This window comes from Aspergillus alliaceus, assembly GCF_009176365.1.
Source record: "Aspergillus alliaceus strain CBS 536.65 unplaced genomic scaffold BDW43scaffold_21, whole genome shotgun sequence".
Taxonomy (NCBI): Eukaryota; Fungi; Ascomycota; class Eurotiomycetes; order Eurotiales; family Aspergillaceae; genus Aspergillus; species Aspergillus alliaceus.
This window is the reverse complement of record NW_022474704.1, coordinates 502,393-522,768: the sequence shown is the minus strand read 5'-3', so window position 1 is coordinate 522,768 and position 20,376 is coordinate 502,393. Positions and strand designations below refer to the sequence as shown.

At 49.5% G+C, this 20,376-nt stretch overlaps 7 protein-coding genes across 7 annotated transcripts; 3 read left to right on the top strand and 4 right to left on the bottom strand.

Annotated features, from left to right (window-relative positions):
• Positions 1 to 24: 24 nt before the first annotated feature.
• BDW43DRAFT_276067 (putative proline utilization protein PrnX-like) lies at positions 25 to 1,869 on the top strand. The gene has a single exon (XM_032041914.1). The coding sequence runs from the start codon at positions 260 to 262 to the stop codon at positions 1,658 to 1,660; it is 1,401 nt and encodes a 466-aa protein (XP_031900567.1). The 5' UTR covers positions 25 to 259; the 3' UTR covers positions 1,661 to 1,869.
• A 95-nt stretch (positions 1,870 to 1,964) lies between these two features.
• On the top strand, positions 1,965 to 4,272 carry BDW43DRAFT_85776 (GNAT family N-acetyltransferase). The gene is made up of 2 exons (XM_032050600.1): positions 1,965 to 3,569; positions 3,637 to 4,272. The coding sequence occupies exons 1-2, from the start codon at positions 2,137 to 2,139 to the stop codon at positions 3,752 to 3,754; spliced, it is 1,551 nt and encodes a 516-aa protein (XP_031900566.1). The 5' UTR covers positions 1,965 to 2,136; the 3' UTR covers positions 3,755 to 4,272.
• A 174-nt stretch (positions 4,273 to 4,446) lies between these two features.
• Positions 4,447 to 6,465, bottom strand: BDW43DRAFT_85769 (cyclin family protein). Its single transcript, XM_032050599.1, has 2 exons — positions 6,446 to 6,465; positions 4,447 to 6,305 (listed from the first exon to the last, which is right to left on the bottom strand). The coding sequence occupies exon 2, from the start codon at positions 6,095 to 6,097 to the stop codon at positions 4,790 to 4,792; it is 1,308 nt and encodes a 435-aa protein (XP_031900565.1). The 5' UTR covers positions 6,098 to 6,305; positions 6,446 to 6,465; the 3' UTR covers positions 4,447 to 4,789.
• Positions 6,466 to 7,231: 766 nt separating this feature from the next.
• xgeA (putative endoglucanase) lies at positions 7,232 to 9,025 on the bottom strand. Its single transcript, XM_032041913.1, has 2 exons — positions 8,051 to 9,025; positions 7,232 to 7,997 (listed from the first exon to the last, which is right to left on the bottom strand). Exons 1-2 carry the CDS (start codon positions 8,374 to 8,376, stop codon positions 7,598 to 7,600), a joined length of 726 nt encoding a protein of 241 aa, XP_031900564.1. The 5' UTR covers positions 8,377 to 9,025; the 3' UTR covers positions 7,232 to 7,597.
• Positions 9,026 to 9,248: 223 nt separating this feature from the next.
• BDW43DRAFT_300234 (putative PP-loop ATPase superfamily protein) lies at positions 9,249 to 11,625 on the top strand (the record flags this gene model as incomplete). Its single annotated transcript, XM_032044860.1, has 3 exons — positions 9,249 to 9,531; positions 9,717 to 10,050; positions 10,503 to 11,625. 3 exons carry the CDS (start codon positions 9,249 to 9,251, stop codon positions 11,623 to 11,625), a joined length of 1,740 nt encoding a protein of 579 aa, XP_031900563.1.
• Positions 11,626 to 12,033: 408 nt separating this feature from the next.
• On the bottom strand, positions 12,034 to 16,089 carry BDW43DRAFT_300233 (putative Ras guanyl-nucleotide exchange factor RasGEF; the record flags this gene model as incomplete). The annotated part of the gene is made up of 7 exons (XM_032044859.1): positions 12,034 to 12,340; positions 12,770 to 12,849; positions 12,905 to 13,333; positions 13,386 to 14,854; positions 15,187 to 15,372; positions 15,454 to 15,772; positions 15,844 to 16,089. The coding sequence occupies 7 exons, from the start codon at positions 16,087 to 16,089 to the stop codon at positions 12,034 to 12,036; spliced, it is 3,036 nt and encodes a 1,011-aa protein (XP_031900562.1).
• Positions 16,090 to 18,174: 2,085 nt separating this feature from the next.
• BDW43DRAFT_276044 (zinc finger HIT domain-containing protein) lies at positions 18,175 to 19,366 on the bottom strand. The gene is made up of 2 exons (XM_032041912.1): positions 19,081 to 19,366; positions 18,175 to 18,997 (listed from the first exon to the last, which is right to left on the bottom strand). The coding sequence occupies exons 1-2, from the start codon at positions 19,194 to 19,196 to the stop codon at positions 18,502 to 18,504; spliced, it is 612 nt and encodes a 203-aa protein (XP_031900561.1). The 5' UTR covers positions 19,197 to 19,366; the 3' UTR covers positions 18,175 to 18,501.
• Positions 19,367 to 20,376: the final 1,010 nt, after the last annotated feature.

Here is a 20,376-nt window from a genome sequence, read left to right as displayed (position 1 = left end):
CCTAATCGAATAACCCCCCCCCCCCCCCCCTCCCCCTCAGGCCCCGGGACTAATTCCGTTTTTGATTGCAGGTAGAAGTTGAATATCCGTTCGCAGCCATCATACTATCATACTTTATCAGTCACCCAACTTTACCTTTCGTCCCTCTTTCCATTAACCGTGGTTCTACTTTCTTCTACAATTATAATTTTTTGCTTCTTGTGTCACCAACCTCTTGGTACTTTATGAAGATCAAAGATTTTATACCACTCACTCCCTCATGCCGTTGACAATTCTTTCGCAGACCCAGCTCCGCTCGCTACTGCTATCATTAACCCGTGAGGAGATCATATCGCTGCAACAGAACCTCGCTCAGGCATTGCGAGAATACTCGACGGGGAATCAGGAACAAGGCTGCTCCGCGACCTATCAACCTCAGAGAACTGCGATCACCCGAAAGAATGGCTCCACAACGCTGTTTATGCCCGCCAGCACCGGCCGCACCATCGGCATGAAGATGATCTCGCTACAGGATGGGGGCACCGCAGGATGCGCCGTAGAAACCGGCTTAGATATTGCTGAGGATGTGAAGACGTCCTCGCGGAGCCGGCACGTGTCGAGAAGCTCCATGAGCTCGCTGTCGTCTGACATGAGCGAATTGTCCGTTTCATCACAGGAAGGCGAAAGCTCCTCGGTCAGTTCTAGCAGCAAGTCACTACCACCAGGATGTGTGAATAAACAGCCAGTCAACCCTGGATTATCCAACACCCTTGGAGCGTGGCCCTCGGCTGGTTCCCGAGACACCTCACCACAGGGTAGTGTGACCTTGCTTGACGAGCAAAGTATGCCATTTGGACTGATTAATGCGCATGAGCTCACTCCATTCCGCACCGCACTGACATCTACAATGATCTTCAACAGGCGCAAGCGAGTGCGTACAGTGGTAGTCTTCGGGGCAGGCAAGCAGGCTTACTGGCACATACGACTAGCACTGACATTGCGGGGATCGGAAATCAAGCGGGTCTTCATTATTAACAGGTCATTTGACCGGGCAGCGGAACTTCTTCGTGATATCTATTCAACAGAGAACTCTAGTTGGCGGGGAGACGTGAAGTTTTCGGCTGTCAGCAGCGACTTCGTCGAGTATTCGCGCATCCTGCAAGATGCCTTGAATAAGGCTGATGCGATTTTCTGCTGCACGCCATCCCTTCAGCCACTCTTCCCTGCGGAGATACTCACATCACGCGAAGCCCGCCGAAAAGGTCGACTGATCAGCGCCATTGGATCATACAAACCACATATGACGGAGTTGCCCCCGGAGATCATTCGCGATGAGGTCAAGACACACGGTTCGCATCGGCATTTCAGCAAGCATGTCAAGCGTAGTGGGGTTGTGGTTGTGGACAGTCTCGAGGCAGCCTTAAAGGAGGCTGGAGAGTTGATCCAAGCCGAGATCAAACCGAATCAGGTTGTAGAGCTGGGCGAACTGTTGATGGTGCGCCATGCAACGCAAGATTTGGAGCAGGAGACTGACGACAGTAAAAGCCTGCGCGAATGGGCCGAACGAGGCAATGTAATCTTCAAGAGCGTGGGGTTGGGGTTGACGGACTTGGTCACCGGCGGAGATCTTGTTCAGCTGGCTCGACAGCGGAATATTGGGACGATATTGGAGGAATTCTAACAGTTTCTTTTTGTTTTGTTTCCTTCTTTGTTGTAAAAAAATTTTTTTGTGTATAACTTCGCTATAGAATTCAACTTGATGAATGATTCCTTCCGGATTTGGAGATGAAAGCTTAAAAATAAGTTGCGTCATCCATTCAATACTTCTTTCGCAAACAAAAAACAACAACAACAACAACAACTCTTTCAAAAGACTATTGCGGGAGTAAGATTGGCTGGGTGGTCCTTATAAGCTATGCCCGTTATTCCTCAATTCATGGTTTGGTTGACTGAACGGTTTGATCTTTTTCTCTTATTCTTAGTGTGGAGATAGATTGGCCGCGATGAGGGGCAATAGCGAGGATCATCCCACTCGCCTCCACGATCGTCGATTTTAATTTCTTCACACCTTCTTTTCTTACGGCTCTCGTCGGGTCCTCACCTCGTTTCCCTCCTTTACATCACTTATCGGTTTGGCTTGAAACGTCACCTCTCGCCATGCGGAACAACGCCTGCCATCTGCCCAACGGGCAATTAATCACAGTGTCGCCTGTGTTCGGCGGCTTTACCTTCAAGATCAACGATGCGCATTTGGGTCATTCACTCCTCCCTCCGGGCTGGACAATTGTTCTTTACACAAGACGGCATGCGCAGGATAAAGCGAAACCCGATGGAGCGTCTGACCGGCCTCGCGAGTCCGGGGCCAAGGATGACGATCAGGCAAGCAGCACTCGATTCACAGCACCAACCTTAGGCGACGACTGTCTGTACCTCTCAGCCATAGTCAGCCCTCCGAACAGCGAGTACAAGCCGATGAACTCTGCCTCGCGTCAGATCGCCATGATGCTCTGGGTTACTCTCTGGTGGTACTTCCACGAACCTGAACCTGACCTCTGCCTCAAGACAGAGGCTTCGTCGCGCACGCCAGCTGCGGCCAAACCCAAGGGCGACTGGCGAGTTAATATCAAGCGAGAGGGGATTTTCAAGGGGCGGAACGTGCTTCAAAAGCTGGAACGGATGGGGCTTATTGCCACTGAGGATTCCTCCGTAGGGTCAGACCCTTTGGAAAATGAGTCTTGGGAATCGATGTTTGTGAGCCGACGCTCCTTCTGGCAGATTGATCCCCGACTATTCCTTTTTTCCCTGAGTCCCCTGAGCGTTGGGCAGGGTGCACCAAACTCGACACATAACCGTCAGCTGTCGTCTCCGATGCGAGGGATTATGTATATAGCCGATTCCATTCCTTCAGTCAACGATGCTAGACACTACGCACCCAGCGAAGGGCCATTTACTTCCAGCAGCCATCTCCCAACCTACTTTCCACCGCCATCCACTCAGTATACCTTCACTAATAGAGTGCGACATCCAATCAGACCCAAGCCGCCTCATCAGGGAGATGTGTTTTACATTCGATACATTCCCAGCGTCCAGCAATATCTCTCATTCCGCGTACCGTATCTTCCTTCACGGAAGGCCCAGCATCCAGGAGGAGCACCAAGTAAAACACACGCTCCTTCATCCTCAACCAGTGACCCAGTGACTTCGAACACCCCTTCGGACCTCGATTACTTACACAAATGGATGAACGACCCAAGAGTCAACGCAGCATGGGGGGAGGCCGGCCCAGTCTCCCACCAGGAGGAATTCCTTCGCAACAATCTGAAAAGCCGACACAGCTTCCCAGTCATCGGGTGCTGGGACGGGAAACCCTTCGGGTACTTCGAGATATACTGGGTCAAAGAAGATCCCCTAGGGCAGCTCATCGGGGGCGCTGGCAATTACGATAGAGGTATCCATCTATTAGTTGGCGAGCAGGAGTTCCGCGGAGCGCATCGGGTGCAAATCTGGCTGAGTGCACTGGTGCACTACTGCTGGCTCTCAGACCCACGCACTGAGACGGTCATGCTGGAACCACGGGTAGATAACACAAAGTAAGTCCTCACGCTGCGCTTCTCTATCACCATAACCTCATAGTGTCGCCATACTAACGAAGCAAAGGATCCTCGAGTATCTCCAAAAAGCAGGCTTCTATAAAGAAGGCGAGGTCAGCTTCCCACACAAACAGTCTAACCTAATGAAGATCAAGCGCGACCACTGGGAAGCCCCGGCGACATAAGACCCTAACCCCGACTGGCCGCGAACGAAAAGAATAAAATAAAAGAGTATACACTCCAAAGCGAAGAACCCATAATGATGTTTTCCGGTGTCAAAACACTCGCATCCAGTTGACCCCATACTCGAGTTAGCCCTGTTGCATGCCTACAAAAAAGAGAGACGGCGAGAGTCAGCTCCACCGGCTTCTAAGACCAAGACGCAGAATATGGATCTCTCCTTGCACACAACCATTTGCCTATTTAGCCGTATTTTACCAGAAAAGAAATACCTGCGGTGTCAGCCATTTCATACATGTGAACGTCCAGATCAGGATCTCATTATATAACACTCTTCAAGGTCTGGGCGTTTAATGGGTGAATCTACCAGATTCTAGACCAGACGGGCAGCATTCCTTGACTAATTGGGCATGCATATGCTGCTGGCGTGTGTGGAATCCGAGACATGGTCCGTGTTTGTTGCTAGGTATCCGATCGGGAATCGACGCGCTGAGCAAGTGAAGCATGTGCGGGATAAGCCCACAGGGATCTCCGAGCAACATTTAACAATGTAGACTGCGACGGTCCTGACCTATAAAGCGTGTTTATTACGCTAAGAGTGGGACTCAGTTGACTATTTATAATTCTCAAGTTGGTTTATTATAGTGTATACCATTCAGCGAATGATAGTATCGTACGTACATGCATAGCAGATCTTTGTAGTGCGTAATATCTAGGCAATCTGTACCAACAAAAGTGCCCCCATGGAATCAAAGTTATGAACGAGAGTTGGCTTAAACATGAATAAAAAATATAAAAAATAAAAATAAAATAAAAAAGAGGACAAGAAAACAACGCCAGCCGTGCAATGCAATCATAAACAAGTTGAAGACTTACCTATGGAAAATTGTGGGTATTTGGGGATATCAGGGTGGCACTTTTCTTGGAACATACGAGAAGCAGAATATCATCTGAGATAACAAACGGGTATTAGGATGGGGTGGGAAGAACGGGGGTATAAATTGGTGGCTGAGACCAGCTCAACGTTGGAAGAATAGAGATTAAACGTGAGAGCGCGTCCGGCCTCCCATATAGGAGCCCGCAGCGGAGGCTAGGAATCGAGCGACGAACCCGCTATGTCCACTGTGTCCAGCCATACGCATCTTCTTCGTAGGCTGTTGGATTTCTTCCATCTTGGCACTAGACGGCATCATTGTAGGTACGGGTACGTATCCGCCGCTGAGAGATGGACTACGCGCTCCGTCAATCACCCGGACGTCAGCCTCCATACTAGTGATCGAGCTAGATGTGCGTAGGCTGGCTGGGGTGGCATTGCGGGAACTTGGGGCAATGCTTGATGCCCGCGAGCTCAACGAAGGGACCGTTTCGACTCGGGTGAGTGATGGCACATCCTGAACGGATGGAGGAGAGACCGAGGCACTAGTGCGGGTCGACGGGCGCCGCCGCGGGCGATAGGGCTGGTAGCGATCAGTGTCCGCCAGGGACGCTGGTGATGTGCTAGACGACAGTGAAGACAGCGAAACAGACGATGCCGGGCTCGCAGGCAGCCGCTGGCGGCGATGGACAGAATCTGACCGGCGTGCCTCGAGGCGCGCTTCCAATTTCTGGCGGCGAAGGCGACAAGCTAGTAGTTCTGCAGAGGCCTGAAGACGGCGCCATTCACGCGGCTGGCGCATCTCGGCCTCGCGCTCTTGGATCTGATAGCAGTACCGCATTGGGGCCAGAAAAGGTTCCAGATGACAGAAGAGATCGTCTTCCGTAACGCGGGTGTCCCAATCCAGGAGAAATAGCAGCTGTCGCTCCATCAGATTCACCTCAGGGAGGGAAAAGGCAAAGCCGTCATAGCCTTTGACGGCAGTGTAGCGGGCCCAATGCTTATTCTTCGGACTCGAGTCATTCAGGTTCTTAGCTGCCAAAATGAGTGAGGCGAGAAAGATGCGATGAACAGTGCAGCGCATGCCCTTTGCGACAGGCGGAAGACGGGACTGCAAGCGGGCCAGGTAGACCAGTGAGGTCATCAGGGTCGGAACCTGAACTTGAGAGCGGGTGACCAGTGAAGCGATAAATGTTTCGATTGAGGGCAACGGTGGCAGTTGAGAATCTACCGCGTCCAATGGAGGCGTACTGGGAGGTGTTGGCTGGCCATGCGCGCTGGCCGTGGTCACATGAGGCTCGCAGCGGATGACCTGCGAAGCTTGCATCGCCAGATGCGCTACCATCTCACGAGAGACCGGTAGTCGCACAAACTCATGGAGGGCAGTTCGATTGAGGTGTTGGAAGTGATTCATTTGATCGGGCTTGGTGACTTGATCCATTGCGGAGGTGGTATAGAATGAGTGGTAGGTCATGGTGCAGATGTGACAGAGGGAAAGAGGGAAGAGGAACACAGGGAAGGGAACGGATAAAAAGAGTGGTGATGTTTGCCTTGGAGACAAAATCTAAGGAATGTAGAAATTGGTATATTTGGGAGAGTCGATCAAATTCCTGCCAGCAGGAGTAAAGAGGAATGTAAAGGTTGTCGTGTCAACCTGATGGATCAACTTCCGAAGTATGGAGCTGCGATAGTGAGACACGGTAAGACAATATTGGACGGAGAAAAAATAAAATAAAAATTAGCAGAAAATTAATTCAGTGTTAACCAAATTGGTAGATTAATAGACAGAGTAAGATAAGGAGAGACCGATGGAGAGACCGACCGATAGATATATAAGAAAAAGAGAAGGGAGAGATAGCTTGAAGCGTGTGAATGCCATCTTGAACAATGCCAGCGAGTGAGTGACTGGATATAAGTATCTATCAGAGGTTTAGAATGAGGGCACGACTCCTATGCTAGTGGATTGTTAGTTCAGTGGTTCAGAGGTGAAGGCTGGCAATGCAATGCAAGGACGGCGGTTGGACGCGCTGTGCATACCGGCCATCCACTTCCCCCATGATCTCATTTGGCGCGCGACCCCAGGGGGTGGATGATTGGCAATAAGCTCTCCATCAATCAGATCTCCGGACACGAGATGTGATTCAATCAAGGGTTATCGACCTTTTTTCCTTGTCAAGTGGATGGCTCGCCACGAAGGCCTATTTCGGCGGTCGCGTTTTTTCTTCCCTACATCGTGGCAGGAGTCGCACGATCCTATGGCGCGCATCCTGTCGATAATCATGCGATGGTATGTATGACAGGATAACATTGTTAGGCTTTGGATAATAGACACCTGGAAGGGGTCGTCATGCCCATGCCGGAGAAGGCGCGAAGCACTATTGATGATCCTGCCTTGGGTGGGGGGGAAGCGTATTGATTGATGGGATTGATGCCTGTAGGATGTACTGTTGGTCACAAGTATACATACAGTGGTGGAGAGACTTTCGAGGGTTTGGTTGGGCTTGGGTTCCTGCAGGCGGTTAAGCGCCCGGACTGCATAGGCTGCATCCTCGACTCCATCCGACTAACTTAGTGGACTTTTCTATATTTATACATAGAGAAAAAAATATTCATCGTCCCATACGACTGTCTCATTAGACGCTGGGCATTTATATTTAGATGATTCCATCCTTACTTTCTAAAATAAAACCTATGTACGGAATGTACTCCAACAAGCTAAAACTCCAGATCCACTGCAACAAAGCGGGTAGAACGAAACGATCACAATTATTCACACAAAGAACCATGCAACAGACAGCGTGTACCCCCCTCGTCAAGACACGGGATGATTCATCCTCCTTCCTGAAGTACGTATATCCCACATAACCTTTTCCCCTCCATTCATCCCGCTATCCCTGACGGTCCCTGAAACACGGCGCCTAGCATCGCCACAAACTATTTACAACGGTGATCCCAATCTGCCTGGCGGAGGCGATTAGGCAACAGATACAGAGTACGAGGAGGTGGTGAATTTGACATTGCTTCCACTGAAGGGCTCGGTACCCGCCTGCACATGGGTCAGGTACTGGGTGGAGGGCAGGCCCTGTTCCTGCTGCAGATACTTGAGGAAATCGTTCAGGTCGGCCGAGAAATCCTCGGTGGTGGAAGAGGCGACGAAGCTGAACACGGTCATCTGGCCGTTAGGTCCCTTGTACAAGGACCACTTCTTCCCAGCCACAGTGGGGGTAGCAATGGCAGAGCCGGTCGACGAGATAGGGCCAGCACCGCCCAAGGCTGCCAACCAGATCATGATCTCATACTCCTCACTTCCGTTCGCGCTGGATGAGGTGAAGAGGTCATATGCGACATCCGCAACGACGTTAGAACCAGTGTTCCTATAGGAAAGTTAGTTTCCGACTAAACATATCCCGGTGATATGACTACATACTTCCACTTCCATGTGCTGGGGATGCTGCTCAGCTTGCTCAGCTGGGTAGCCCCGAAGTTGTAGGCAACATTGGCAAAGCTTTTGACTTGGCCTTGTCCACCGGTCCAAGTCCAGCTGGTGTGCCAGGAAATACTGTTTCCGTTGTCCGAGTCGAGGCCGGTGCATTGGCTGCCGCCTTTGTCCGCATTGCCCTGGCCCCAAAGGTTGTTATACAGGGTAAACTTGCTGGTAGTGGTGGTGTCCCATTGCCCACACATATCCGCTCGGCGAGTGAGGGCAGCAGCCGAGGCAAGGGAGCTAAGGAAAAGAGGAGTAAGGAACTTCATCTTGGAAATATATCAAATGATGGATTTGAGTGCGCGTTGGATTTTCACTTCGTTTGTGGATTGACAAATCTAGCTGACGACCTGCCGCTGGAAGACAGTATATATACCTACTCTTTTGGCGGAATTTAACCCATCCGGTGGGATATGACCATCAGACAGGAATACCCTGAACGTGGTTTAACCTCGGGTTAATTCGGCATATTTTGAGATTGAAAGATTCTAGCCTGCGAGTGAGCAGGTTCAAGCGTTCAATAGTGTCCTGAGTCAAGCGTCGAGTGCCAAACGCCGGTGTTTGGAATGTCCGGCAGACCCGCTGAATCGTGGAGCCATTCCAGTTAAAGTTCCTTCACCCTGAGACAGTCAACTCCATCGGCTGTCGTAAGGGAAATTATCCGGTGAGCCACCACCCGGATGAACATCGGAGAGGCAGGTTCAAAAATATCCATCAATAGTGATGAGGAGGTATGCACGGCGACGATCTACATGTGAAGCGGACGGAGGCAACTCCGTCTTAAGGTAGCCATCGAAGGAGATACGTAGGAGATATAGCCTAATATGCGAGATCTGATGACAGAGATATCTCCCGAGAGAGACGGCATTCGTGAATGTAAATACTGAATGATATAGTCAGATATAGGATATTGCAAGAAATTGAGTACTCTGGAGTGGAAGGCGGATGGAACTATTCGCAGTAGAATCCCCACAAAGCCAAGACACCCAATCGGCACTAAACCCAATTCATACCGCCCTCCGCGGCCACCAACGTTTGTTGTTGCTTACTTTCTCCCAATTCATTCAGTTTGACATTCTCTCTCATTCTGACTTGGGACGAAATCTTTTGAGCCACCCCCGTTTGATCCAATTCCTTTATCATGCGCTCTCTCACCCTCTTGGCCACCTTGCTGGCCCTTCTGGCCGGCCTTTACAACTATTTCGACTCGCGTCTCGAGCAATTCTACATCTTCGAACCGAGCCAGTTGCATGATCTCTCTCAGCGTGCAATTGCAGCCCACGGAAATGATACCCGCGCCGTTGTAAATTACATTGTCTCGGAACTAGATGAGAAGATCCCCGGAAACCACCTAAACAAGGAAGAGGAATGGGTGTTCAACAACGCCGGCGGTGCTATGGGTGCCATGTATATTATTCATGCTAGTAAGCGGAATCCACCTCCTTTTTCCGTCCTCCGAAGATCCTCCAAATGGCTAACTTTCTATCAGGTATCACAGAGTACTTGATTATTTTTGGTGCGGCTCTCGAACTCTGTCCTCTCCACACGTACCCCTTTATTTGTATTTATTCTCAACGGCGCCCCCTTGGCTAACCACATTGATATTCAGGTACCGCAATTGGCACCGAAGGCCACACTGGCCGACACACCGCGGATGATTACTTCAACATCCTCCAGGGTACCCAGCTCGCCTATGTCCCTGGATCCTACGAACCCGAGGTCTATCCTCAGGGTAGCGTCCACCACCTGCGCCGTGGCGAGGTGAAACAATACAAGATGGATGCCTCTTGCTTCGCGCTGGAATATGCTCGTGGCTGGATCCCTCCCATGCTCTTCTTTGGATACGCGGATACCTTCTCCAGCACTCTGGATTTCCCTACCCTGTGGGCTACTTCTAGAATCACAGGCCGGGAGATGATTGCCAACTTGTTCAAGGGGAAGATGTAAATTCTGCTTGATTTTCTTGAATTCTCTTGCAACGCACTTAATGTCTAGATGCGGTTGGACTATGACCATGTATATTATAGGTTTAGAGCTGCTATTCAAATACCTAATTAGGATCAAACTATGGTTAAATTCGACCATCTGTACGGAATGCTCGTATTCGTATTTCGAATAATTCTTAAAAATATTTTGAGTTTATCCTCCTCCGCAATGCAAACGGAACAAACTCACAAGCCTATCATGGTTATCGATTATCACTGATTTTCCTTCCCCTCCAAATCCATAGCCAATTTGAACAAATTCTCAAAAATCGGTTCAAGATGCCCCCCTCCCCCTGCTTCCACTGCCAAAACAACAGGGCGGTAATAATACGCCCGAAAAACCGCGAAAAGCTCTGCCGAACCTGTTTCATCGACATCTTCGAAACCGAAGTCCACGAAACAATTACCAGCACATCCCTCTTCTACCCGGGCGAACGAGTCGCCATCGGGGCCAGCGGCGGAAAAGACAGCACTGTCCTCGCCTCCGTCCTGAAAACTCTCAACGAACGCTACAACTACGGACTCCAGCTATGCCTACTCTCCATCGACGAAGGAATCAAAGGCTACCGCGACGACAGTCTGGAGACAGTCAAGCGCAACGCAGAGCAGTATGACATGCCGCTGGAGATTGTCGGATACGACGAGTTATACGGATGGACCATGGACCAGGTCGTGGCACAGGTGGGCAAGAAAGGCAACTGTACGTACTGCGGGGTGTTCCGACGTCAGGCGCTCGATCGGGGAGCGGCGCGGTTGGGCATCAAGCATGTTGTTACGGGGCATAATGCGGATGATGTCGCGGAGACAGTTATGATGAACTTATTGCGTGGGGATCTGCCGCGGCTGTCGAGGGGTACGAGTATCGTTACGGATTCAGCTGCGTCGGATATTAAGCGCAGTAAGCCTCTGAAGTATGCTTATGAGAAGGAGATTGTGCTTTATGCGCATCATAAGCAGTTGGACTATTTCAGTACCGAGTGTATCTACTCGCCTGAGGCGTTTCGGGGTAGTGCGCGGACGCTGATCAAGGATTTGGAAAAGATTCGGCCCAGTTCGATTTTGGATATTGTGAAGAGTGGTGAGGATATGGCGGAGCTTGTTCCTGTGGAGGTTAAGGGGGCTTCGCGTGCTAGGGCCGCGGAGGATGAATCGGCTGGTGGATGTGGGAGTCAGAATGGTCGGACTCGTGGCGGCGAGATGGCGGAAATGGAAATGAAATTGGCTGAGGATGACGCGGCGGAGTCGAGAGAAACAGAGATCAAATTACCGGCGCCGAGTGTTCCCCGTCCTCGCAAACAGCAGGCTAAGGGAAATAAGGGCTCGACGCAGAAGGTCATCAAGACACAAAAGATGGGCCTGTGTGAGCGATGCGGATATATTTCGAGCCAAAAGGTGTGCAAGGCGTGCGCACTGCTCGAAGGATTGAATAGGAATCGGCCCAAGACTGCGATCGAGGTGGGCGTGGGTTTAGAAGATGAGGAGAGCAGTAGCACGCTGATGCGACAGATGGAACGAGTCCAACTGGGTGGCTGATGTGATCGACCTAGTATCCACCAATTCTTCCCATCGTAGATCCTCGGATTTCTCCAGACAGACGGATGGACAAGCCCACCGCTGTTTCCAATGGTCGACAAAAGTCGTCCACACAAAAGCCCACTATACAGCGCAGAGAACACTCTGCAACACAGAACGGCACATTATATATAAACGGTGCAACCCCAAGATCTCACGGAGATAGACGCACAATGAATGAACGGACTTCACATGGATTATACAGTCAATCAGTCAGATACTATAGAATCATATACATCCCACGAACATACAAGACACCCAAACTCCAAGTATAAACCCTCCCGAGTCTACCACACAACCCTTTTTCCATTTCTATCACCATGACACCCCCCGTACATCCCATGCAAACCCAGTATCCTCCAAAGCCATTCAATCCTTCCGATCCTTAGCCTCTATAGGCAAATCCAACCCAACCCGTCTAGCCGTAAGTCTGATCCTCTCTTCTTCATCCAACGTCATACCCGGGTTGTACCGTGCAACAAGCTCGACATACGAGCGCTGCGCGCGCGCGTACTGCGCCAGCTGGTCCGCCTCCTGTAAGCGGCTCTGGAGCGTTTCTTCGTCTGCGTTTGCCGAGGTATGGTTGCGGTAGAGTTCGCGGATCCGGCTGTGGAGAGGTGTTGGGTTTGAGAGGGTGCGGCGTGGGAGTTCGCGGAGGATGGCGCGGTAGGTTGATCTTGCTTGGGTTTGGAGGGACATTTTGTTTTGTTCTTTTCGATATTGGTTTCAGAATTTGTTCTTTTTCTTTTATAATTCTCTTCTAGTTTTATATGTATTGAGGATTTGGAGGGGTTGGTTCGATTGGTAGTACTGGTGGGTTATTTCGGTGGTTCTTTTACCTCCGCCCGCTATCTGTATATGATCACGTGATGTTACAGAAGGATTGATTAATCTAGGTGATCCATGTGTGGGTGTGGAACTAGGTTGTGGCAATAATAATAATATATTTAGACATGTCAATATGTACAACATAGACCAGACGATCATCATCATTCATCAGGCATCTCGTCAGTACAAGTGTATGACTGGGTCATGCAATCGTTACCATCATGGGCATGGATGACAACAAAAAATATAAAGAGAAATCCTCCATCACACCCCTTACGACCGTAACCAGCCGAACTTTTTGCGTCCCGTGTCGCCGCCAGCGGAAGGCTCGACCTGGGAGCTGCGTGCATACAAATCCTGGGTAGATCAGCATACTGCACAGATGGAAATGCGGGATGGAGACGGAACTTACCTCATCATCACCTGATAGTTTGACATCCAGTATCAGCCTAGCCGCATCTTCGTACCTCTGCAAATGAGGATACGGCGTCTTCTGGCTGCGCTGAATACCCAAGACTACCTCACCCATAACCTCGAATTTCCGCCAATTGATCCGAGATTTATTGTCTCCTACAAATGTTCTGTTCCCCTCCTCAGCGGATACCAGGTCCCGCCGATGCAGTGGTAGGAATGGGATCCTTTCTGTGAAAGTGTTGTCCCATGCTAGGCGATATGCAAAGTGGCTCTTTTGTGTCCCCATAAGGATAACCAGCCTCATAAAATCTTTCTGTGTTTGAACGGGAACCAAGTCGCGCGTCTGTGACAATCGATGCACCGGCGTTCCATTGATTCCGGCGATTACTGCACCGAGAGAATTATAGTTATTCAGTCGACGAAGTTTCTAATTGGCGGTCAGTGAAGAAAGATGATGTGAGGGATATGCAGATACTCACCTGTGCGATATTCATGAATTTCTCTAGTGCTTTTGCTCGGTGCTTGGGCTTGTCTCGGAAGAGGATGACACTAGCAACGAAGAACGCTAGATGATTGAATTGCTTTATCATCCGATTGACATGTTTCAGACTCTGGATTTTATCTTTATCTGGCCCAGAGATGCTGACATGTCGCACAAGATCTCGTGGTCGAAAAGAATTGAACATGATCCAGTCAATCCGGGTTAACTCGCGCGCGAAATCCTCATCAGGGTTCTCGATGAATTGCCGCCATTGGACCTTTGACAAAGAAAGTCGAGGGGTCAGTTCCAAATGCTGGGATTCCTTTTGCGCAGCCTCCATGCTCAAGAATGTGAATGACTGGCTCGACACAGTGCCAGGTTTCTCGAGCGTAGCCGAATTTGATAGCTTAGAAGCTGGGTCTGACGCGCCTTCACTAAGATCCAATGCACTCATGTTATATATAGGATCTTCTTCCTCTTCATCCTCCTCGCCTTCATCAATCGTCGATCCTCCAAGGAACATGGATGGAGAGCTCCGACCCGAGTTGTCGAGGAACGTCTCATGTCCGTCAAATTCATCAACGTCGCCATCCCTATATGGCCAGCCCACATCATCATCTTCTGCATTATTCTCCAGGTAAGACCCAACCTCCTTCGCGGCAAACATATAAAAATGACTCTTCTCCAAAGTTGAAACAAAATCCGTAATCCGCTTGCGGGTCTTAGGATATGCGAGGTCGCCTGGATACTCCGATACCCACGTGGACATGATATTAAGCAACCTCAGTTGATCAGCAATACGAGTCAGTTGATCGGTGAAGTTCTTCTCGTTTCGCTCAAACCGATTAATCAATGCGTTTAGTAGGGTAGCCGGCGCGGCAAATTTGCGATAAAGACAGAGGAATATCGAGGCGAATTTAGAATCCTGCTTCGACATCGGTTGCGCGACAAGGCGATCAACGAGCTCATCGAACGTAAAGCCGGCATCATTCGAAGATCCGTCACTAGACGCTTTTTCTTTACTCTCTGGACTTGAGGGTGTGCTAGCCGGCCCATCTATTTCATCCTCCATATCTATGAAGCTGTTGAAGGCGTCCGAGCCACCGCTATTCCGCCAGGCGGCGTGGAGCCGCTGCTGTCGACTCTCATTCTTTCCCGGGGATTCTTCCACCGCGGACTGTCTGCGTGGATTTAGTTGGGTCCCAGAAGGTGTATTTGGTCGCACCGGATGCGAGTTGCTCCGGGAAAATCGTGAGAGTTGTGCATTTGGAGCCAGGTTGGAAGGGTTCGTCGGGTCGGCGGGTTGACGGTCTTCGCCGTACCCATCGACTCCCGGATCAAAGGTACTAGTAATGGGGCCGCCCGCGGCTCCAGTCAATGCAGCCGTAGGGTTTTCAGAGTTGGCACGGCTGTGATGCCAGTCCTGCGTGGAGGGTTGTTTGAAGGCGTACGAGTAATCAAGGGAGTCTGGGGGATTGTTAGTAACCAGTCTGATCCAACCGACGAGCTTGGAGCGGAAAGCGGGTTTTATGTCCGGGACGCTTGCACCCTGAAGATCGGCAGCCGACTAGGGAGTAGGCGAACGCTAGCCTCAGGCCGCGCCACGAACTAGCGTGAACGTGACAATCCAGCCCATTCAAGGGGTTTTGGCCAAGAAATATGTAGTTTGGTTCCAGAAAACAACAGTACACTCCCAGGGGTTTTTGTTTTTGCATTGTCTTCTTGAAGGGGGGGTTGAAACAAGGGGGGGGTGGAGTAGTAGGCTTCTTGTAGCAATCAACAGGTCGGGGCCAACTTACCATATTTACTGTTAATCACATCACGCAGAACCATTGATATACACAGCTTTTGCGACCGCGGCGACTCCGGGGATGTCTTGTGGAACTGATAATTCTTCAACACGGGCTCGAGCGGTCCATCTGGAGCCTGAATGTCGCATTTACTAGCAACTAGTACAAAAGGGAACGCATATGCTGCTAAGGTATCTATATAGGAAATTAACAAATGTGTCAGATAAGAAATCGCCATGCAGACCCTCTTAGAGATAGAAAGGAAGAACCACATACCTAGCAACCTCATAAGCTCAGGGAGGCCCACAGACCGTGTCACATCGTGGACAACGAGAGCGCCATCTATTGAAGGGGATTCGTTCCCAAACCGTGGCCATTCCAAGAGGCCATCATTCGCGATGGATATTTCCTTCGTATCCATTTCCAACAGGCGAACGAGGTACACAGTCCCGTCTAAAGACATTTTCTTTGTAGTCGCTCGGGAGGACAGGGGCTGTTTCATATCCAAGGCACTCTGGATAAACGTCGTTTTACCTACTTGGTCCTGACCAACGACGGCAATAGTAACGAGTGGAAAGTTTGGTTTCGACGAAGTCTGCACAGTGCATCATGGTCAGAAACGATATGCTTCCCCAGTCCGAATAGCACAGATGGTTTGGGTCGTACCTCATCGCCAACGCGGGTAGACGTAACCCCGTTTTTCCTGGAGGCCGTCATGTTTTCATCTTCTTCTAAAAGAGTCTGCTCAATCTTATTTCCGGTATCTGTCGCCAGTTTAGAAGAATCGAGTTTATACAAGCCACCAGCTGGAGCGGAGATTGTTCTGCCTGGAAGACCCGGTCGTTGCGGAACGAACATAGCCTGAGCTTTATCACTAGATGACCGTTCTCTTCGTGGTGTCTGGGAGGTCATGATCGAGTGATGCTCGCGCGAATCCAGCGAGGCGGCGTTAGGGAATATCCGGTAAAGCAAACAATGCCCGACAGCGCAAGGTCCAACTGCTGCTACGTGAGTAAATGAAGCAGGCACAGCAGCTCATCCATTGTCACTCGCAACCAAACTGAAAAGGTATCGGAGTAGATGCAATCGAGGGGATCGTCGTAGAGCGATTCCAGTTACGGTCGGCAATTGTTCCCTTGAATTTTTTTTTGACACGCGCCGTCAATTCCTTTTTTGCTTCCTTTTTTTAAAAATTTTTTTTGTAAACCTATGTTGCTTCTTAAGGCCGAAGATTGGAGGGGAAACTAGACACAAACAAATCCAAAATTAGCAAAGAACAGTGCTGGACCTGCAGGTATTCGTTGAACAGAATCTCACAAGAGAGTGCTCGTGATGTTGAGAACAAATAATTTTTATACTAGGAAGCAGCTTGAGTGGTCGTAAGATCAGCCGAAGGCCGAAGGCGAGTTTGCGCGCAACAGGCGGAACGATGTCACTGGCCCGACAGAGCCCCAGAAAGCGATGGAGGTGGCTCGGAAGAGAGCTGGACAGATAGTATAATTAGAAACACGCACATACACGAGTGCCCTACGGACGAATCAATCAGAGCCAGAGGGAGAAACAAGGAAGATCCATCAATGTCGACTTGCCAGGGAAATCCCTTGTACAGAAGAAAGATAGTTTGACTTACTACGGCCTTCCAAGGCGTTGTGCGCCCGCTCGGGATCTTCACCGCGTGGGAACTTCAAAAAGTTCAGATACACTTTAAAAGACCATGGCCTTTGAATTTATCACCTTTTTTCTGCGTAGGATATGAGAGGGAATTAAAGAGAAGAAAGAGAAAGTATGGTACAGTCAGCTTCCAACTTAATGAAGAAAGACCCAAAAAAAGGAGAAACTCAAGTGGCTCAATGGCTCAAGTACAAAAGAGCTTCGGGGGGCACCGGGAAACATTAATGGCCATGTGTGATACAAACAATGAGACGGTAGCTTTACGCTCTCTCCGAATCAGAACTGGGGAATGGGGACCAGACTTCTGATTTCTTCAATCCCCGCCCAGGTGTGTTATTTTTTACATGGTAAATCACATTGCTGATCAAACACATGCCATGCCACACCTATAGTTCTCAACCTAGGATGTTGCTGGTCTATACTAAAGGTTGTGTATACCGGCTTGCCCTAGGTATGTACGGATAAGGATACTACAAAAGGTAGGTTGTAGGTGCTCGTTGTACTGTACTGTAGGTATGATAAGGAAAGAACTTAATGTATGCAGCGATCCTTCTCGACCATAACATCGCTCTTACTGTTCAATGGCTCGCTTGGATGTATCGACTTTGTGGTCAAGGATACGCTAAGACCATAGTTAGTTCGGGACGGTTTCACCTCGTCAAATGAAGGCCGCGTTGCACGACCTTCCCCACGAGTAGAAGGGTGCTTGGATCCAGACCAATAATCGATCCCGATCCTGGAGTCACATCAACTCATATACTTTCAAGAGGGGGTCTGTGTACCTTTGTCGAAGGTCGCATGAAAGAATAGCATACTAATTGGTAGCTCGCTCACTCAATTGAATATCATACCGAAGCTCTTGGGGCGGCACGGATATTTCCGGCATAAGTCCCCATAACTGTCTTTCCTTTACACATATCACAAATTCTGGTTCAGCTCCACGGTGTCAAGCTAGTCCAAACTTCAGTAAGCACCAGCGACTCGGCGCGACTTTTTGTGTGGTCCAGCCTCAGGCGGATCTCTGAAGTAAAACCGCGTTAGGCTCGATTAGACAGCCAGTCATAGGGAGTCCATTTCAATTTTATGGGGAACAGTCTACTTGCTGACCGCCGAGGATGGCCCGAGTGTCGACAGATATATATCTACCTACTAAGTGGCCTTAAAGACGGAGTACTTACATCCGCTATGATAATACAGGCTACAGTCAGCCTGTTCAGTTCAATGGCTTGGTTCTTTAAGGTGATATGCATAACTATTAATCTACATATTTAGCTGGGAAACATGAATTGCAATTTGTCATAGAGGGATCTAATTAAGATGCGTATCCCAAACTCCCAAACTAATTTTCTCGTGTAGAGTTTCTCCTCCTTCGTAATAGTAAGACCTAATATACATTGATCAAATCGGTCACGCATATGTTCACCTCTGCTCAGGGAACCGCCGACGTGAGGAGACGTCTATTCATAATCCTGTCCTAGGGTCGTTCCCGTTTGCCTTCCACCAACCCGGAAACGTGACGTCCAGCCTCGGCACAGTCCTCTGAGGTCGAAGGTGGTTAAAAAACACGTGTATGTGAAAGAACCGACGTTCCATGCACGCGACTATGACTCGACGAGGAAAGGAAAATGAGGAAGCCATTAAAATAATATTCCGTCATAGAGTTTCCTGTGGGAGACGCTCCCCATTAACCAAGGCCATGAATCGCATATAGCCTTCGGCATTTTTCCCAACCTCCGAGCCTTCTTCGCACATCTCTCTCAGTTTTCTGACCTTTCCCAAGCCTCTGTTAAAGCCCTTTTCACGGGTCCAAGGCCCTCGACTGCGCGGAGCTCCTTTACCCCTTCCAAAGGGTCGTCGGCCCCCCTGCATTTGGGTCTCAATCCATTCCTCCTCAAGGGTAGCCTTATAGATATCTTGCAGCTGGTCACGTAGCGCAGGATAGCACTCGAATAGTTCCTTAAGTTGCGGGGAAGACCCTAAAGTACGCGGGTCGACGCCATTCGATGTTTCATGCGTAGTTCCACCAGGAGGCCCATCGGCGTTTTCAGGATGGTGTTGAATTTCATCATTCACTTCATTGGATGCCTTTAGCGACGGTGCTTTGGCGGCACAATATATCTTATGGGACTGTGTGCAGACGAGCGAGCAACTAAGAAATGTGCGTCAGTACATGATTCTTTCCATATTTACTCTGTTTTCTTATTTGCATCTTGAATGGATCGTAAAACTTACCTCATAAGCCCACATGTCGGACATCGGTATTTGGAGGGTTCCGAGGCGCAAACCTCGCATGTATTAGGCATTTTGTTATTGTGGGCAGCCTCCGAGCTTTCGCGGCTGCGCAGCATTAAATCAGACCCCTTCGAGCATGGTTGAGCATCCAACCACAGCGGGCCTTATTAAAATGAGCCTTGAGTGTTCAGGCTTGTCGATCTCGAACACTTAGGATGGGCTAGAAGTGGTCGAAAAGATAGTCCGAGAACAAAAAGTGCTCGGTGATGGGATGAGTCAGCAGCAGACAATACCTAAGGAGGATTAGTGCTTGCAGGGTCCATATTCCTATTTCTAGTACTATTTCATTCAGGATCAAACTGGCATATAATTTCTGAGATTGTCCCTATGAACATCATATAACATAACAATGTCATGGAAAATAATTTGGAATCCGTAACAATACCCTGGGAAATACTCCGCACGCAGTATGCTAGATCCCTAGATCGAGTGCAGGTAACGAATAACATTGGCCATTGTGACATCGATTCTCTGGCCTAATGCTTCTCAACTTTGAGAGGATTCAATTTTCGGAAGAAATTGTGTGGGTCATATTTTTGCTTAACTTCGACCAAGTGCTCCGAATGGGCCCCGAACATGTCTGCTGGTATCAATTTGCACCCTAAATATGAATGATGAGCACCGCCAGTGTCTGTATTCTCGACTGTTCATGGCTGTGAGACCCACCTTTAGGATAGCTGAAGAAATTAGACACAAGCATACCCGGCCCATGGCCAATACACATCAATTCTTCGTTGCACGTCTTTTGGATATCTCGTGCCCACTCATTATCTCTGCGTCCTTACATGGGTCTGACCGTTGAAGCAGAATAGCTGCGTTCAACATCATCTCCCGACTGGGAAACGCAGTTTATGTCACTGGAACGTGACAAATGCTGGAGGAGTCGAAATAGTCTATCTCGATACAAGTGCTGGACATGTCTGGCTCTATTGCAGTTTTCTGCTTGAACTCGTTTATTACATGGTTCAAAAAACTTTGGCCGTATTGGCGGAGCTAAAAGCAGCCCAACAATACCTTTATGTCCTCCTGCAGGAAGGGCTGGATCTAGTATCATATTTGTCCCTTGATAATGCCTCATTTTCATCTCATAGGCGATGGCATCCAGTTCGAGGAGGCGCGCAAAATGTCTCGTGCCTTCTTCAGGGTCATTGAAAAAATACTACCCTGGCTACCCACAGCGTCCGTCATCTCAGGAGATAGGGCAAGCACACACTCCGCGGCTGCCCTCCCCTCGGG

Excerpts from the sequence above, each read along its gene's own strand:
- BDW43DRAFT_276067 (XM_032041914.1), top strand. The coding sequence starts at position 260 with ATGCCGTTGACAATTCTTTCGCAGACCCAGCTCCGCTCGCTACTGCTA.
- BDW43DRAFT_85776 (XM_032050600.1), top strand. The coding sequence starts at position 2,137 with ATGCGGAACAACGCCTGCCATCTGCCCAACGGGCAATTAATCACAGTG. Across the intron at positions 3,570-3,636 it reads CCACGGGTAGATAACACAAA|GATCCTCGAGTATCTCCAAA; the intron begins GTAAGTCCTCAC and ends AACGAAGCAAAG.
- BDW43DRAFT_85769 (XM_032050599.1), bottom strand. The coding sequence starts at position 6,097 with ATGACCTACCACTCATTCTATACCACCTCCGCAATGGATCAAGTCACC.
- xgeA (XM_032041913.1), bottom strand. The coding sequence starts at position 8,376 with ATGAAGTTCCTTACTCCTCTTTTCCTTAGCTCCCTTGCCTCGGCTGCT. Across the intron at positions 7,998-8,050 it reads CCCAGCACATGGAAGTGGAA|GAACACTGGTTCTAACGTCG; the intron begins GTATGTAGTCAT and ends ACTTTCCTATAG.
- BDW43DRAFT_276044 (XM_032041912.1), bottom strand. The coding sequence starts at position 19,196 with ATGCTGCGCAGCCGCGAAAGCTCGGAGGCTGCCCACAATAACAAAATG. Across the intron at positions 18,998-19,080 it reads CCGACATGTGGGCTTATGAG|TTGCTCGCTCGTCTGCACAC; the intron begins GTAAGTTTTACG and ends CACATTTCTTAG.